At 40.0% G+C, this 19,402-nt stretch overlaps 2 protein-coding genes across 6 annotated transcripts in view; one reads left to right on the plus strand and one right to left on the minus strand.

Moving 5' to 3' along the window:
- UGP2 (UDP-glucose pyrophosphorylase 2) overlaps window positions 1-19,144 on the minus strand; it is a 57,022-nt gene extending 37,878 nt beyond the window's left edge. The window contains exons 1-3 of one of the 5 annotated variants that reach the window (XM_021085835.1): window positions 18,131-18,450; window positions 1,336-1,463; window positions 387-494 (exon numbers count right to left, since the gene is read on the minus strand). In XM_021085835.1, coding sequence (XP_020941494.1) covers window positions 387-494; window positions 1,336-1,449 — 222 coding nt within the window. In that variant the 5' untranslated portion in view covers window positions 1,450-1,463; window positions 18,131-18,450. 5 annotated transcript variants of the gene reach the window in all.
- Window positions 17,436-18,535, plus strand: LOC106507380 (proline-rich protein HaeIII subfamily 1-like). Its single transcript, XM_013987892.1, has 2 exons — window positions 17,436-17,454; window positions 17,508-18,535. The coding sequence occupies exons 1-2, from the start codon at window positions 17,436-17,438 to the stop codon at window positions 18,533-18,535; spliced, it is 1,047 nt and encodes a 348-aa protein (XP_013843346.1).

Raw genomic sequence — 19,402 nt, forward strand, 5'->3', positions numbered from 1 at the left:
AGGCAAGAGAGGTACAGCTAGAAAGATGGGTTGAATGCGTGGCGTGAGCTTTAAGTCTGTATATGACCTTACAGGCAATGAGAAATCAGATGGTCTGGAGATAGAAGGAAGAAAAGAACATAATGAAGCTCTTACCATGTGTTTGAGCAAAATAAGTGCCTCATATTCAAGATGTTAAGTTATAAGATGAGATGTTCATTAAGTCCTCTGCAGGACTGGATAGATGAGTCTAACAGAAGGGAAAGCAGTAGAAGACTATCTCTGTGCATTCACTCTGTAAAGTGATGGCTCCTATGGGTATCTTACATAGGTTACGATAGTAACCCCAAAGTTAAACCAGTGCCCAAAATTACCTTAAATTTTCCTACATTTTATCCAAAACTTACCGAATCTTCTGGAGGTCTCTGGATTTTTCCCCAGTCCACAGAAGGTCCCTTTTCTTGCAAGAATCTATGAAATAGCTTCCGAAATCCATCAAGGTCTTTTTTAGTGTGCTATGAGAATAGACATCATTGTTAGGACTAGCAGAATGCTTACTATTTAATAAAAACAGACAAATTGCACATTTAAAATAAGTTTCAGTGAAACTCTTATACTTTTAGAACATAAAGTAGAGCAGACTTTTTTTTTACAACCCAAATTAAAACTAAAGAGGAAAAAAAGCTAATAGTAACCACACTTAAAGGAATGTAAGCAATCTCCTCATCTCCTACCAGTAACATGAAATCTCATAATTTGTTTCATGGGAATTCCAACTGGTTCTCCACATTTACTCGCCAATAAACTCTCTACTTCTTGTAAGTGAAAATTAATTTTCACAAAAAGAAAAAGAAAAAAGCAAAAAAAACCCCCAGCTAACCTCAAAACATTATGTACAAATTGAAATTTGAAAATTAAAAGGATAATCCACTGATTTGTAAGTGGGAAAGTAAACATCTGCCTATTCAGGGAAACCTCTATCAAAGCTGTCAGAGTAGCACAGTTCTGTTGGAATTGGCTCTATGGAAAAGGCATGCAGTTGATAAATTAACTTCTCACAATTTTAACTGAACATTGGTATCCATTTCTCCACCTAATATCAAAACACAGAATAAATTGTAATTTTATTCTGATTCTTTTAGACTTTAGAAACTTCCTAGAATTTAAAAAATAAAGACAATGGTTTTAAAATGGGCAAATGTTGAAAATAATTATTAAGCAATCATAATTTCTAAAATATATCATTACATGTTATGCTTATTTAGAACTGGATGAGTAGTAGCACCATTAGCAACTCAATATGTAGACAGATCAAAGCTAAAAAGAAAAAAGGAAAAAACAGTGTGGGGTTCTTACCTCAAACTCATGTGATGGTGCCGTGGTAAGTATCTTTTCTAGTTCCTTCTTCACAGATAATTCTAGCTCCTGCCGAATGACTTCTTGGAACTGAGAAGCGCCATCTTGAGACATTGCTTTGCTGAGATCTTAAAATAAAAATATAAAACCACAAACTGAAAACTTGGACAGCCATTCACAGCTGATAAACCACAAGTGATTTACTTGCAGTGTGCCAACAAATGAAAAGGTCTTAATCCTCTGGTCCCATCAACCTCCAAGAGAATTTCAGCATTGTTGTCAACTAGTTAGGATTAGAAAATCCTAAGGGCTCAAATTTGACTGTTACATCTATATGCTTTACTAGTGTATCTAAAATACTAAACAATTTTGGAGAGTTGAGGCAGGTGGAAGCAAAAGGATTAATTTAATCTTCATTTGAGCACAGAGTTTCATCTCTACTGTTTCCCTCCTAGCCATCAAATCTGGAGAAAAATGAGAACAACTGAAATAATGTTCCTAAGGGCATATTTTATGGAACACATCCTTAAGGAATTGCTGCCTCATAAGAGAACTAAAGGAGTTTGGCAACCAAAGCAAATGATGACTCCTTTCTCCAGGCCAGATGAAAATTTAAGCAATCCTCTCCATTTTATTAAAAAAAATTTTTTTAAATTTTTCTTTTTTATAGCTGCACCTATGGCATATGGAAGTTCCCAGGCTAGATAGAGGTCGAATCAGTAATATAGCTGCTGGCCTACACCACAGCCATAGCAACACCAGATCCAAGCTGCAGCCTGTGACAATGCCGGATCCTTAACCCACTGAGTGAGGCTTTGCATCCTCATGATCACTATGGCAGGTTCTTAACCCACTAAGCCACAGTGGTAACTCCTCCTTCCACTTTCGAAGGAAAGCCACTCCAGTTCATATTCCTCACTAAAAAAGAACCCATTGAGAGATAACTGGCAAATCCAAAGTACCCCTACTTCCCTGGCATCGAAATTTTTATTCTAAAAGGAGAAGGGCACAGGGCTACCTCCCTGCTTCTTCAATTTCAGCCAAAATTTTTCAATGCTTATCTGTGTTGGAAAGACTATCAAGACTTTGGGCATAGCTGGGCACCTCTGTCATAGATGGATCTCACTAAAGGTGACAGAAATGTCTGTTGGATGAAAATAAACAAAAACAAAGTACAGAAAAAGAAAACATCCCAGGCCCAAGTACCTTAGAAGAAAAACGTCAACACAAATAGTTTTATATACTTTATTATCTAGACAGAAATTATCCCATCTACTTTTTTGGGGTTTTTTTGTTTGTTTGTTTTTGCTTTTTAGGGCCACACCTGTGGCATATGGAGGTTCTCAGGCTAAGGGTCCAATCAGAGCTACAGCTGCCAGCCACAGCCACACAGGATCTGAGCCGCATCTGCAACCTACACCACAGCTCACGGCAATGCCGGATCCTTAACCCACTGAGTGAGGCCAGGGATGAAACCCGCAACCTCATGATTACTAGTCGGATTTGTTTTCACTGTGCCACAACGGGAACTCCCCATCTACATCTCATAAAATAATGACCAGTCAAATTTTGTACACCCCCCCTTTATCCTCAATACCTAATTCAATCTTATTTTATAAATGTTTGAACATAAGCTTCAAAAATACATTTAACTTGATAGCTAATTAGTTCTACAAATGTTGGCTAATTTAGCAAAATCATATTTCAGCATAGCTAAAAATACTATAAATTCGTTCATGTGTTATCTGGTAAGATGGAAACATATAGACAGAATTTAAAGTAACATAACCAATATTTTTTAAGATATTTTTGAGCAGAAATTAGTAAATTACTATTAAAAATTAATAAATACATAACTCCCAAGGCAATTTATTTAATGTAGACGGCCTCTCCAAAATATCTAAAAATGTTAACAAATGAGCTATTTCACATAACTCTTCAAAAAAAAGTTTATGCACAGTTTCTATCATACTAAAATCCAAGAGAAAAAAAAAAAACAAGGGAATTTGGTGAAAGCAACAATCTAATCCTAAAATAGTGTTTTCTGTGTTCATTTTAAAGGCTAAGTTTATAGACTCCAGTAAAACTACTAAAATGACCCAAACTATGGTTCATAAATAACTTTTCTGTAGACTAGGAAACACTGAACGAAACACAAATGTGTATGTTTCATAAACAACCTAAAGATATGTTGCAACCAATAAGTAGAAATTTGATTATAATCTGCAAAGAAGGAAGATACTGGATGAGTATGTTGGCATAACTGTAATAGGTAATTAAAAAAACTCCTGAAGAACATTTTAAACTAGAGTTAATGTGACATCAACCATACATGCCATCCCTCAACTGACTTAGTTGCAATTTAAAATTTGTCACAGGTTAAGTCCCATCCTGCTGCCCCATGTATACCTAGAATCTCTCTACCCCAAAGCTTGACACCAACTCCCATATTAATGTTTAGGGAATAATTTGGAAGAAAAATCTACTACATATAAAACCTCTAAAGAACACATGAATCATGTGATTCCCCGTCATAGACTGATTAAAATAGATCAATAAGCAACTATACAATGATCTTTAAAATAAGTATTTTGTTAAGACTCGAAAACATCTACAAGACATGCTGCTTTGTTGTTGAAGTGAGATCCTGAAGGCCAGCATGCACAATAACATTCCTACACAATAGTGATGGAAACATTTAACTTACTTATACTCTGGGGAAATGCCAAAAGAAAGATAAAACTAAATGTAACTACAGGAGTTCCCATTGTGGCACAGCAGAAACAAATCCAACTAGTATCTATGAGGTTGTGGGTTCGATCCCTAACCTGGCTCAGTGGGTCAGGGATCCTGTGGTGTAGGTAGCAGAAGTGGCTTGGATCCCGAGTTGTTCTGGATGTAGTGTAGGCCGGCAGCTGCAGCTCTGATTTGACCCTTAGCTTGGGAACTTCCATATGCTGCAGGTGCAGCACTGAAAAACAAACAAACAAACAAAAAACAACCCAAAAACCCAAAACAACAAAACAAAACCCCTTAAATGTTAACTACAAAGTTTAAAAATAACCATAGTAGGAATTATTTTGTGGTGCAGCAGGTTAAGGATCCAACTTTGTCATTGCAGCAGCCCAGGCTGCTTCTGTGGCATGGGTTCAATCCCTGGCCTGGGAACTTCTACGTTGCCACAGGCATGGCCAAAAAAAAAAAAAAAAAGCCAAACAAAAAAACTATAGTGGCTGTTTAAGACATTCAAACAGTTCAAAAAAAACCTTACCAAACTTTATAGATTGCAGAAGAACAGCCTATTAATGTACACGGTTTAAGGTCAAAAAGCAAAGAACCCATGTTACTAACCTCCCTTTCTTTTCTTTCATTCCAAGCAAAGAAAAGATGACTAAAAGACTCACAATTAATACTACAAGTGCTCTTTGTCAGCTACAGCAAGTCCAATCTTCAGACACAGATTCAAACTTAAGTTGGGACAAATATCCCCAATCTTTATTCCTCCCTTTCTTTGACACAGCCCAGAATGCAAATGAAGAACAATTTGTATTCCTTCTACCCCTGTACAAATTTGAACAACTTTCCAACAAAATAAAGTTAAAACAAGTCTATTTATTATCTCTTCCACCCCATTCCACTATTGTTTCCTTCCCCCACTCCTGGGCAAAAAATGGTACTATGAAGCTGTGATTTAATGTGATTAATGAATAAGAAATAAAGACTTTTCAAGAATAAGGAAGTGTGATTAATCAAGAAGAGTGTCTATCTTAAGCACCTGGAACAAACTAGGAAGCACAGAGCTAGAAACCATTTCCCTTTGCAGTGACCTCCTTTACCCATTCAGAATTTTGAAGGAAAGGCCTGGAGTTTTTGGTAGGAAAAGAAATACAGAACTTAGAAGCCTTCTTGGACTTAGTATTCTCAGGTTACACTTCTGCACTGGAAGCTGTGTGAAGTGGAAGGTCAATTAAAGAATCCACTGAATAATATAAGATTTCTAACCTCCTAAGATGTTTCGTCCCCTTTATTTCCTAGCAATAGAGAATTGAACCCCTCCACTTTAGACAGAGGCTGTTTTAGGAAACAAACATTTCATCACCTCAGTCATAAATCGAATCATTTTTAGAGATGAGAGGGATAATTTAATCTACCCTCAACATTTTACAGATGAGGAAACTGAGGCTGAAAAGTTAAATGACTTACCCAAGGTCAAAGAACAGGCTAATGCTGGAAGCTACATCAGTTTATTTTGAGCCTGATTCCACCACAGTGAGGGAGAAGTATGTTGCTCATTTTTCCCCCCTAGTCTGGCTCTCTTTAATCTTTGACACAAAATCCCTAAAAAAAAAACTGTCCTCCAAAATCATTTCTATCAGAATGCTTTCTTATGTCCAAAGGAACAGAAAGGAAATTCCCTACCACATAAAATTGGACTTACAAAACTGTCTTGGTTGAGTTAATTAGAATGCAGTCAACTGGGGATTGAACAGGCCGTAACTTTTTAGAAGCTTTTCCCACCTCAATTTCCTAATTCTTTCCTGTTGACAAGAACTAAAATGTCAACACTATAGACTTTCCCCTATCCACTGGAGCCAAAAAAAGGAGGGGGGTAAGGAAGGGAGGAAGAAAGCAATAGAATTAAGAAGCAGAAGACATTCAACTAACAAGTGATTGTTTTCAATTCTCAATTTAGGTATTTCATTTTATCCATTTCAGCTACTACACATAATACGTTTCCCTGACATCCTGATACTGGCACTAAAAAAAAACCAACTTCACATTTCAAAGTCAAAATCTAGCTTCACAGTAAGCAAACCAGAGAGAACACCAAGAACAACAAAGAAGGTGAAGAGCCCTCCCCTCCAGGCCACCTCCCACCACACATTAGACCTGATTAGTCCCAATCTTCCTGGGAAACCCAAATTGAGCAGTATCAAAAAGTCATAGAATTATGACTTTAAATCATTTATTCTCAAATCAGGAAACGACTTGAGATCCAAATAAGTTCAGCACTCTAAGAACATGGGAGCATCTGAAATAACCATGTAAAGCTGAGGTCATATGCTAACTAGATTTATGACCAATTAAAGCTAACCAACCTCTCCTGGGTTCTCACTGAAGTCTTTAAACTCAGTTTAAAGTGAATAACGCTCCTAGAAAAGTTCTTCTTTAGATTCAGATATCCAATATTATCCTACCTCTTCTACCTCTCCAATCATGCCTCAGTTTCCATAACTGGCTCTTCCTTTATTCTCCTACTCCTTGGGTTTCCTAAAATTCTGTCCCCAGACCATTTTCCTCCTCAATTATTCTCCTTACTGATAACTCACAAATATGTGCCTCTCATCCGGACCTTTTTTTCCCCTGAGCTCCAGGCTCACATTCCCTACAGCCTCCTAGACTTTTGCACCTAGATACCCAGCTGGGTACCTCAAACTCAGCATGTCCAAAACAAAACTCTTCCTCTAAACTAAATATATCTCCCTGCCCCACCCTGCTCCCCATGTCATTAACATTCTAGTCACTCCTAGGTGACCTAGAAATCTCAGTCACAGTTGGCTCTTCCCTCTTTTCCCCTCACATTACATCCAATCCACTACTAAACTTCTGAATTGAATCGCCACAATTCCACTCACTGCTTTCAGTTCCCATTGCTGCTACCTTAATTTCTCTCTCATTTTCACTCTCCTGGTCATCATGACAGCTTTCTAACTAGACTGCCCATCTGTCACTCTTATCTGGTGGTACCAAGCAAAGAGATTCATTCCCCTAAGCTATAACTGTATAACCACAGCACTTCTCTTCCATCATTTGATGGGACTCTCACTTGATGGAGAATAAATACAAATTCCTTAGGCAGGCAAATCTTAAAAGCCAAGGTGAAGTACTTTTTTGAGTCACCAAAACTAACGAAAGTGATAAAGCAGAATGCCTAAAGGCTGCAAGTTCCTACTTCATTTGTGACATCTTCACAGTACTACTAAAACTTTAATATGCACACAAATCACCTAGAGTGCTTGTTAAAATACAAATTTCTGGGAGTTCCTGTCGTGGCGCAGTGGTTAACGAATCCTACTAGGAATCACGAGGTCGAGGGTTCGGTCCCTGCGCTTGCTCAGAGGGTTAACGATCCGGCGTTGCCATGAGCTGTGGTGTAGGTTGCAGACGCGGCTCGGATCCCGTGTTGCTGTAGCTCTGGCGTAGGCCGGCAGCTACAGCTCCGATTTGACCCCTAGCCTGGGAACCTCCATATGCCGTGGGAGCGGCCCAAGAAATAGCAAAAAGACAAAAAAAAAAAAAATACAAATTTCTGGGCAAGCTCCCAAAGATTCTGACTCAGTGGGCCTGGAGTGAGGAGAATATGCCATTTCTAATAAGTGAATGCTGCCAGTATTGCCTTGAGTAGCTCTGATATAGATTATTATACTCCATTTATCTGAGTATGTGCATCGATCTTCTTCCTACCCCAATGCTATTCTCTGCCCCAAGGCCATGTGCTTCAGAGATGGCGCCAGGCCCAGAATGGTCTAAAGCTTTCCCAGGGATTGGGAAACATAATATGATTCTGGCTAGTGAGCAACAGGGATATAGTCTGCCCTTTAAAAGACTTGGATAAAAGTATTCCTCACTGAAAAAGTAGACACCTAAGAAGAAATAGTACCTTTTCCACCCCTGCACATAATGCCTATGTGTCCACCCCTCACCTTCAGTTTCTTCTGCCATTTAGTGACCTTGAAGGAAGCGGACCCACGAATGAAGCAAACATGCTTAAGAAAGCAAAAGGAAGAAAAGACTGATGCAGCCTTTGTACTCAATTAACCAACCCTGGGGAACTTCCTCCTTCAAGATTTCATGTGATACAAGTCTTACATTTTTTAAGCCAATTGAGTTGGTATTTTTCTGTTCTATGAAATTAAAAGCACGATGACTATTATAAGATTGTTCCAAAACACATATAAAAGTGTCATCTGACATTTTTAGAGAAGGGTAGGCAGAAATGAGAAAATAGAAATTAAAGGCCCAGTTGTGAATTCCAAAATCATGAGAATCACTCCACACCAGGGAAACCTCCCCGATCCCTCAGTCCCCAAAAGCTCAAACTCTGTGACTTCAACAGCGGCTGCTACTGTGGGATGGCATTCCCAATGCTCTAGGTGGTAGCTCCTGAACATTCTAGGAAGCCTTCCTTTCTACCACAATTCCACTCTGTGGAGGTTTTAATCTGCACTATTTCAAACACATATCAAACACCCCGAAACTTTAATTCTTTGCTGAGATGTTTGTCTGCAACACTTTAAGGGCACAAGCCATACAATGTTACTCAACTTTTTTTCCAAACACCTACCTCAACACCTGGCACAGTACAGGCATCTGATAATATGTAAATAAACTGAAGATCAAGACCTCACTTCTCATATTAGTGGTTTGACCAGACGCTAATATATCATCTGTCACTGTTCAGTTAAAATGTAATCTCCTCCTAGAAATCTTTTGAAACTAAGCAAGATTGCCCATTAACACACTCATGTGGTAGATCCTTGAACCTCTTCTTATATTTTCTAAAATTTATTCAATGTGTATCTTGCCCAGTGATACTCAAGAATATATCATATCTATTTGTTCACTGCTACTATTCTCACTGTATTTGTAAAACAGAGCTTGAAACATAGTAGGTCCTCAACTAAATTTATTAAATTAATGAGTAAGAGCTTATTATGATACAGTTCTGTGCTGGATATAGATAAAGAAGGTAGAGTCCAGTCTAGTGGAGTCTACCTGGGAAGGCCAAAGACTTTGTTCAATCGCCATGATTACGGTCACAGAGTAGCAAGGTTAAGAAAAGTATGGACAGTGTCTTGAGTACTTGAAATCTCTAGCAGAGGCTGATTTATTACCAAATATCAGGGATGTGGTCAAAGGAATTCCAAACTGGTAGGCAGTCTAGACAAAATGACCTCTAAATTTCCTTTCACTTTTTATTATCATGTATAAATGTCACCATGTTTTCACTAACTTTAGAGATTAAACAAAATTGGGCAACTTAAATACATAAATTTAGCTTAATTGAGAAAAAATGTGGAAAATGACAGGCATACACATGTTCCCAGACCAGGGATCAAACCAGAGACACACCAGAGGCATCGCTTAATTTGGGCCACGAGGGAACTCCTAGATAAAGTTTTAACCTTGGAAAGGGTTTTAAGGTCGTGAGGCTAATTCCTTTATCTTGGAGATGAAACAGGGGCCTAGAAATGCTGCCTTGCCTAAGGACATGGTGGCAGTGCCAAGCAGGAATCCAAAACCTGCAGCCTGGTGCCTAGCCTCTCTTTCCTGGAGGAAGTTCTCCCCTTCCTCTGCTAAAGTGCATTTACATGGTTTACTACCTTCAGGTTATATGGCACCAAATCTGAATGAAAACCAGCAAAACCCAAATATGTCTATTAAGTGAGGTTATTGTATGAGGTGAAAACTACATATAAGAAAGCATTCTTTAATGCTCTTCAACTTTTCCTTCTGTATTGTTTATTTTCTGGGCAATGAAAAAAATCGAATAAAGCTTTTATGCACCCTATAAATATTTTATTACCAGGGCTAAGCATTTTACCATTGGCATAAATGAACCCACAACAGTGCACAGAACTGTGTTTTCCTACACTCTTTGGCAATTTTAAAATTCTCAGCAGGGTTATAACATAAATGAAAAATCACATCAGCCTTTGCCAGGGCAGCAACCAGAGGAAAACATAAACTTTAATTACCTTTGTGGCTAAAGACCCAGTGGATGTATTGTTAAAGGGAGTGTCCCCTAGAATAGTTCTTTTTACAATCTGGTGACTAACAACTAAAAAGTAGACTAGGAGTTCCCTGTTGGCTCAAGGTGTTAGGGATCCAGTGTTGTCACTGCTGTGGCTCTGGTTACTGCTGTAGTGCAGGTCCAACTCCTAGCTGGGACACTTCCACATGCCATGGGTGAGACCAAAAAAAAATTAAATAAAAACAAAAAGTAGACTAAGCATAACATGACTATTTTATATACATAAATACAATGAATAGTGGGGGGGGTTAAGATACAAATAAAAATCACAGAGAAATGGACTTTCTTGACTTATATAGGAAAAACTAACAAATATCTAGCAATGGTTTGAAAAACAAAACATTTTCTTGTTTACATAAGGTTAACTAAGACAACATAACCAATTTCTCCATGGCTCTCAAAAACAATCCTTAATTGTCAAAATGGTTTGGGGGCACAATTGATTTCATTTGGCAATGACTGAGAAAAATAAACAATGTTACTGTTGGCAGAAGCAGAATTTGACACCTAGACAATTCCTTCACAACAAACTAAAGGAGCTGCCTGCATCACCAGTCAAGAGAACTGAGAAGCAGTTTTCAATTGGAATATTATCCTTTTTTTTACACATAAGCCCAGTCCAAAAACACCTAAAGTTCAATTTTATTTTGATAGCTTAGCAAGGCAACTTGTAAATAACTGAGTAAGTTATGAATAGAAAGATGCAGGCCTGGTAGTAGGATTTTAGAGATCTATGACATCCAATTAATAGTTACTGTGCTTGAGACAATCCATCAAATCACCCAAGACCAAGATACCTGTAATTCAAACACTATTACATCAAGTCAAAATATGATAATTTAGAAAAGAAACTGTAGACTGTGTCAAGAGGACACCAGTCTTTAGAAAACTGCAGCTTCTAAAGAGATCCCAAGCAATCAAAAGGATGGTAAGTAAATCTTATTTCATTTATAAAGCCCAACCCTTCAGAGAATCTCCCCCACAATTTTACTCTAATATTGCTGGGATTTTCTCAACTGGCATTAAACTCTAGATATCAAGATGAACGCTATTACATAAAGTTAATACAATCAAGTCCTATTTATTCATGTTTATAGATAATCCAGAGTTTATTTAACTTTCAAATATTTGTTTATATTAACTTATATGTATCTGACTTTTTGGGAACTCCTAATACCTGATCTTCCACAAAAAGTACCAAATTCAACTTGGTAGAAACTGGTAAACTCCAGTATATTATTCTTTGACCTAGAACATTTTCATTATTAGGCCAACTAATGTTCTTCACACAAATTAAGTATCCCATTCTTTTAATTAAAGTCACTACAATTCATAAAGGTACTACAATTCTCCAAGAAGAAAAATAAAACCACAAGCAAATGGGCTCTGTGAAGTGGTATTATAACAAAAATACCTACTGTCCAAAATTAATATCTTAGAGTAATTTCCTTTTAGAGTTATTTTTCAATTTATCTTCATAACATAAAAATGGCACTTCCAAAAAGTATACCAGTTAATATTTATTTCTCTAATGTTCCCTGTCAATTTATTCTTTTCCTTAGTAGGCTTTCACAAATGAAAATGGCTCATTTTACTAGAAGAAAGACCCAGCTATCAAGAACAAAGACAAATTTAACCACAGAAATTACAAGATCCATGTTAGAAAACAAAGTTTTCATCAGCTCAACTTTTTGAATTTCTTTTACTTTTCTTTTTATAAATGTGACTTTGAATTTTAACTAAATCCCTCTCTCTCTGGCAACATAATGAATCCTAAGCTACATCTTTAAAAAATAAGGAGTGCGCCTTCGAATTTCTTTTAATTTTCCATTTATAAATGTGACTGAATTTTAACTAAATCCCTCTCTCTCTGGTAACATAATGAATCCTAAGGTACATCTTTAAAAAATAAGAAGTGTACCTTAGGCATTGCTTTGTCAACTCTAGTTCTGCCTCAAATCCATGCCACAATCCTCCTGGGCTGAAAACATCCTAGTCATCTAAATAATCAACAACAGGCTAAATTTGGTCTTAGGATTTAAGAACCAGGCTTAGGCCTGACCTCCACAACCAGACCCCAGAATGCTTCTCATCCCTGTATTTATCTGAGACCCTCTGGTTATAATTTGTTCAGCTAATCCTCCCTGGCTAGCTGCCATCTACCAAACAGGAATCACCAAAAAAGTCACAAAAAGAGGATCCCAACAAATGGGAAAGCTGACAGGCCTCAAAGAAAAAAGTTAAATGACACAGTGGTACTCAAATGGCTTCCTCTGAAATATAAGAAAGTACCTCAATTTAAGAACACTAAGGGATATTTTTATGTAATTTAGATAAATGGTTCCCCCCCCCAAAAAAAGTTTCTCTAATATCATAGCATAAGCACATAAAAATGGCCTTAGCTGGCTAGATGACAATAGCTCTGGTGCCATTATAAGTTTCAAATCATGTAGGAAAATTACCTTGTGGCTCTCAGAACTTTTAAAAATGGCACCCACTGACAAAGCCGGCAAAAGGCGCTGCTGATGCTCCCAAGCACCTCCAATCGTGACACAGGGCCCTTTCTCATTCAGCTAGTAGTCACAATTATTTGGAGTAAGTTGGGGCCCAGAAACAACTCCTAGGGCAGGGAAAACTAGCAAATAGAGACGTAACTTATGGCAAGCGGAAGGTGAGGGCAGAAGACAACAGGGAATTAAGCCAAAGACCTAGTAAAGAAGAGTCCTCCTATGGGAAGGAATCTTAAGTGCCTGAGGAACACAGATTTGGGAGATGCCCAAAGAAAGCTGAAGCATCTTTTGGCCAAGGAATATACATTGAGAACTCTCCTGCTTACTGACATTTATTATTTTTATTAATTAAAAATTTCTACCTAATAACCTAACAGTCAAAGTGTTTGAGAATGGAGATGCCTAGCTTTCTTATTTATAAAGCACATTATCTAGATTTGGGGGAAGAGAGTCAAGCAAAGTGTAGCAATTCCAGGTTCTAGGATATTCAAAAACATGCCCACAATACACAGGTATATACTCGGATCTCCTGAAGGTCAAGCACCCATCATAAGGGATACACAAAATCCGAGTACAATGCAATGCATATTATAAGAGCTCAAAATCTGTCTTGCTGACTGGACTGAAACAAAAACTGTTACCAACTATGTATTCACATCACTATTTAAAATTTCCCCACCCCTACGTTTTTTTAAAAAGGAAAAAAAAAAATCAACACCCAAGTTGTTAGAGGGCTGAACATCAAATCTAGCACAGGAAAATAAAGAACTTTTATAGGTGCCTTGTTTCTGTTGATGATATGTGGTTATACTCTTGATGAAAATGCTATCTGAAAAGCCATCATCATTTTAAGAAAGAAAGTAAAATTTACTGGCTATCTAATGTGACTAGTGCATTCACATACTTCATCTCATTTCAGCTTCTCAATAACCGAGTCATAAGTATTAACACCCAATATTTTTATAAGTAGAAACTGAGGTTTGGAAAAATATGTGTCTAAGATTACCTGTTAGTAGCAGGATTCAAATCTAGGTCCATCCCTTTTCTCTTTTGCAAGATTTATGTTAGAGGTACTATTAATAAACTACAACCAAAAATGTGGGCTAAACTATTTAAAAAAAAAAAAAAACATGGAAAGTGCTGAGTTTTTTTTTTTAATTAAATTTAATTTTTTTTTGTCTTTTTGTCTTTTTAGGGCTGTACCCGCAGCAAATGGAGGTTCCCAGGCTAGGGGTCCAATCAGAGCTGTTGCCACCGGCCTACACCAGAGGCACAGCAACGCCAGGTCCGAGCTGAGTCTGTGACCTACACCACAGCTCGTGGCAACTCCGATCCTTAACCCACTGAGCAAGGCCAGGGATAGAACCCGAAACCTCATGGTTCCTAGTTGGATTCGTTTCTGATATGCCACGACAGAAACTCCAAAAGTGCTGAGTTTTTCATTTGTCATCCAAGACAAATTCTTTAAGAGCATCCACCACGTGAAAACAATGTATTTCCCCCAGGGATATATTATCTTTGCCCACAGGGTACTGGCAGTCTAGCTGGAGAAACAAGCCATTGTTCCTGGTAAGTTTTTAATGTAAGAGGCAAAATAAGGTATCGGAAAATGACAAAGGCTTAGACACGTTTATGTACCAATTTCAGCGCTACTAGCTGTGAACTTTAGCTAAAATACCTCAATTTCCTCACCTCTAAGGTCTTGATAAAAGTCTACTACCTCTCAGGGCTCTTGTGAAGCTTAAATGAAACAGCATAAGAAAACAGTTCAGGAGCCTAATATTTGTTCAATCTTTTCCTTATTGTGAGAATTAACATACATCTTTTCTATCAAAGGAAGCCTTGGTTACTCCATTTTGTTCCTGCTTTATGTGAGACACCCTCCTTCACCCACCCACCCCTTTTCCCTCTTCTCCCAGTAAGTTTGTTTCAAATTACCCAACCCTGAGCTGACCAATGCCAAGGGGACAGACGTACCACCTGCAATAGGGATAAACAGTGGGTTCTTCCTTATCTGCGGGCACTTGCTCACTGGCCTGCTCATCACCGACCGGGAGCACTTACGCTAAAGAGCCTTGTAACAGTAAAGAGCCTCTTCCAGATCTCCTTGTGTTCGTGTCTTACTTTCCAACCCTGACGATCCGAGCTGGGGTCACTTTTCCCCAATATCATGAAGTGGCACAAGCTAAGTGTCAGTGAGTGGAAATATCAGTAAGTGCTACAGCAAAGAACAATTTGATCTGCTACCCAAAAATTAAAAAACAAAAATCCCAACCCTTAAACTTAAAAAGTGATCTGTGGAGATAGTATAGTCATTAGCCAATAAGGTTTATCACTTCTAATATAGCAGACATGTTAATGAAACAAACACATGGAGACTTTATACCTGAAGTACAAATTTAAACAACAATACACGGGAGCACAATTGTGTTGAATTTTTCCTCTGAGGGGAGAGGTGTCATCTTTTAGTGCAAAACTGCCAATTTAAAAGGAAAACTACCAGAGTTCCCCTTGTAGCACAGTGGTTAATGAATCCAACTAGGAACCATGAGGTTGTGGGTTCGATCCCTGGCCTTGCTCAGTGGGTTAAGGATCCAGCGTTGCCGTGAGCTGTGGTGCAGGTCACAGACCCGCGGCTCAGATCCCACATTGCTGTGGCCCTGGCGTAGGCCGGTGGCTACAGTTCTGATTAGACCCCTAGCCTGGGAACCTCCATAAGCCGTGGGAAGCGGTCCTAGAAAAGGTAAAAAAATGAAAATAAATAAATAATTAAAAATAAAAGGAAAACTACCATTAGAGCAAAATTGGATGGCAGCCAAATGCAATGCTAGATTGAATCAAGGAAAAGCAGTCTGAGTAAGTCAGTAGTTTAGTTAATAGTAAAGTACTTATGATAATTTCTTAGTTTTGACATACGTGCAACTTTTCTATAAATCTAAAATTATTCCAACGTAAAAATTTTATTTTTTTAAAAAGTGGCTGACAAGGGAAAGGAGTAACAATACACACAGGTATTCCCACTTGATTTAGAAATCTCCTGAAAACAGTTAGTCATTAACAGCAAAGGATGTGACAATTAGTCAATTCTCTGTAAGTTCTGTAAAGTGTAAACAAGGAACACCTGGAGTTCAACTAATACTATTAACTTTTAAAGAGAAGTGACATGTCCACTTTTCTCTAGTATATTCCTACAATATTGGCTTTCTGGTAATTAAATATTGTTGCTGTTGCTACAAAACCAGCAAACTTCTGACAATTACCTCCGCTTTCTATTCTTGCCTAAGATGTTTATTCAATATGAACATAAAAAGCATCTCTCACCACTTACAAGGCATAATATGAATTTAAAAGTCTAATGACAACTGACATTTCTGAGCTTAGTGCTAAAAGCAGACATGAGTGTCTCAAATGCTTTCATAATAATGCAGGCAAGTCAAATTCTCTTTATTATATACAAAACTGAAAAAAGAGTTAATAAAGTACTTTAAAACCTACTAGGGTATTTTCATGCCCAGGGTCAAATGATAACCATTACTGGCACAATTTTTTAAGGTACATCTACATTTACTGACAGTCTCAAAAAGTGGTTGTGAACTTTACTAGCTGTGTGTTCAGCAAGATGGCTGAAGCTTTCACACTCTGGGGTCGGAAAGAGAAGGGTTTACTTGCATACCACAAGGCAAGTCCTATGCTACAAATTAGTGACAGAGGTTTAAGGTAGCACCAACTTCAATGTGTTCACATTCACAGACGTATACACAATGTTAAAGCTCAACTCAGTTGAGTGGCATTCCCTAACCCTTTTTTAAAAACACACAGAATTTAGAGGGCAATTTTCAAATTTCAAAGAAACCTTAATAATCCTCCAGATTTCAAAGAAGGAAAAAATAAATAAACACAGCAATGCAGCAAAGTCATTTCTCCTACTGAAATGACCTCCAGCTTCTAGGAGCTACTCCCGGTTTCGCAATAAATGAATCTGAGACTCAAACCACGTACACACCAATGGAGAAGCTGAGAACACTAAAGCTTCCCCAACAGTCCTGGCAAAAACCCACTTGCCTCTCCCCAGCCCTCCAGTTCTTCTTCCCATCTGCACCCACAGAGTTACCTTGACTTCGACCAAGAAAAGAGAACAGGGATTAATCAGCAGCCAAAATCCTGTTTTCTCATTTTCAGCCACTATCCTGGGGAGCCAGAGTGCTACTAACCTGATTCCAGGGAGGCAGAACTAAACGCAGCAGAGTACCAGGGTATAAATTATACGTATCTGAAACACCAACCCAGCCAGCACTCAAGACAGCTCAAATGTCAGTTTAACGAAAAGGGTTTTGCAAACAGTATCTCAAATGAACATTTCCACTTTGAAACCACCCACCAACCTCTCGACTGTCAGTACCCAAATTCAGTACTACTAAAGTAACCCGGGAGATAAGAAGCGTGTCTTACCTTGTACAAATCTCGACATTTTAGGGATTTATTAAAATACTCTGGCTTTTGTATATATATTTAAATTTCTAGAGGAGTCACGCTATAGAGCGGGTCTCTCTTCCACCTCTGCTTTAACAACCGACCGACGAGTTCTTTCTCCTCTTCCAATGCTTAGCCACTTATGGGAGTATTTCTTAAAAGCGACTAAAACTACCTCAAAAAAAAAAAAAAAAAAAAAAACCACCCAGGAGAACCTTCCCCACTTCCAAAAGACAGAAACTTGGTGCGACTGAGTCTGCTTGGAACTCCAGCCCACACTGCACCCCAACACAAATGAGGGCCAGATGGAGACTCCCGGAAAAGGTAAAATCACAAGAACTTAAATTTCATCAATGAAAGAGGCGGATCTAGAGCAGCTACTTCACCGCCCCCGGGTCCCCACGCCCTCCGGGGCCGGACAGCAGCAGGCAAAGGCGGGCCGCGCCCCCGGTTCCCCCTCCCCTCGCTGCCGTACAGGCTCCGGCCCATTCCCCGGAAAACTCCGGCCAACTGCAGTCCCCGCCCAAACAGGGGTCGGGAGGAGGGAGAGGGGGCAAAGAGGCGCAAAGAGGGTCCATGGAACCATTTCTACCAGCCCATAAATATCCCGGGACTAGGAGGTGCTAAAAATTCCGTGCGCGGGCGTGCAAGGGCCTCCCGGCGCCCCCCTCCCGGCTGCGAGTGGCGGCAACACTGCGGCGGCTTTTTCCCGGGAGGGGCCGAAGGCTCCAGGGCCCCTCCCCCTCAGAGGACACTAGGGGGCCACCCGGGAGGGGAGAACCCGTGCGCCGCCCCGAGTCCGAGGTACAGGAGCCCGGGAGGGCCCGCCCGGACTACTGCACATTCTAGTCCCTCCTGGCCGAACCCAAATTCGGCCTCTGGGGCCAAACTGTGGGTCAGGCAGAGGGGCTCTAAACGCCTTAGAGAGGAGGAACGCACCCGCCCAAGGGGTGGTGGGAAGTCCGCCCCGGCCCCTCCCCAAACCGCCTCGGAGACCCACCTTCCACCTCCTCCTTTAGCAGCTGAGAACTTGGGGGCGTTTATGGCGCCCCCGGAAGAAGGTTCGCAGACTGAGAGACTATCACCTCTGCGGCACCCTTCTCTCTCCCCTTCTCCTTTCACACATGCACACCTCCAGCCTCTCGCCAGTGGTCGCAGCCCAGCTACTGAACCCCCTCTGTCCACCTGGCTGCGGTCTCGCAACACCCAAAGCCCCCCCTTTCTCCTAAACACTTCCCCTCCCCCTCCATTCGGAGCAGCCCCCCTCAATGCGGAAATGTCCCCGCCGCGCAGACAGATAGGAGCAGCCACCAGTCAGGAGCCGAGGCGGATTCAGGCCCTGGCCAATGAAATGTACGGAGGTGGCAGGGGGCGGGACGTCTGCGGCCTGAGGGAACCCAGCTGAAGTGGGCGATGATCCCGGCGACGGATCCCGTGTGTGAGAGCCCCACCTCCCACGACTGGGAAAGGGGTGTTCCACCACTAAAACTCCAGCTTTCCATGGATACTTCAGCAAGGGAGAGAACCTGAAGCACCAGTGGTTATTTTTACAGTGCTTAAAAATGTTTCGGCTTACCAGAGATTGAAGATGCCTATCCTGTGGCTGAAGCCAGAGCACCCCACTGCAACTACTCAACAACTTGAGAGAGCCCAGGCCCTTTTCTGTAGACACAAACTATTCACACACCTGGTCTTGGGAGGGTGAAGATGCGTTAAGAAGAAAGCAGTGGGATGTGTGGGATCCACAAACAGGAAGAGGCTTGTAGCGCATTAAAGAAAATGCCAAGTGAAGGCTCTCACCCCAGAACCACCACCCGAGTTCCTATTCCTGTAGAGATTTCCACTGTAACAGGCGTTAACTTTTCTAATCAAAGTAGAAATGGTTTAACTCTCAAGAGATGCTCACCTTTTAATAGATTCTTGAAGTCCTCAAGGAAAGAGAACAGCAAAAGAATGTTTGCAGTGACTTGGGGACGGCAAGAGGGCCAGCCCAGCGCCCGCTAAATCACAGCTTGTATTGCCAACTCCCTACCTGTAAGACTCATTGCGCCTGTCACTGGGTGTATCTCAGACTTTACAATTTATGACTCAACCCGCCTGCAACAGGATAAATGAATTGTCAGTGCTCTCTTTAGTTGCCTCCCGTAAACCAAGTCCATCTTGAAGAGTTTGAGGCATTGGACAACATTAATCAACCAAGGTAAAGTGAGAATTTTTGAATGACCCATTCTCTAAACACTTGATTTTTCTGGTGTTGCATATTTGTATGGAA

The sequence above is a fragment of the Sus scrofa genome, chromosome 3, assembly GCF_000003025.6.
Source record: "Sus scrofa isolate TJ Tabasco breed Duroc chromosome 3, Sscrofa11.1, whole genome shotgun sequence".
Taxonomy (NCBI): domain Eukaryota; kingdom Metazoa; phylum Chordata; class Mammalia; order Artiodactyla; family Suidae; genus Sus; species Sus scrofa.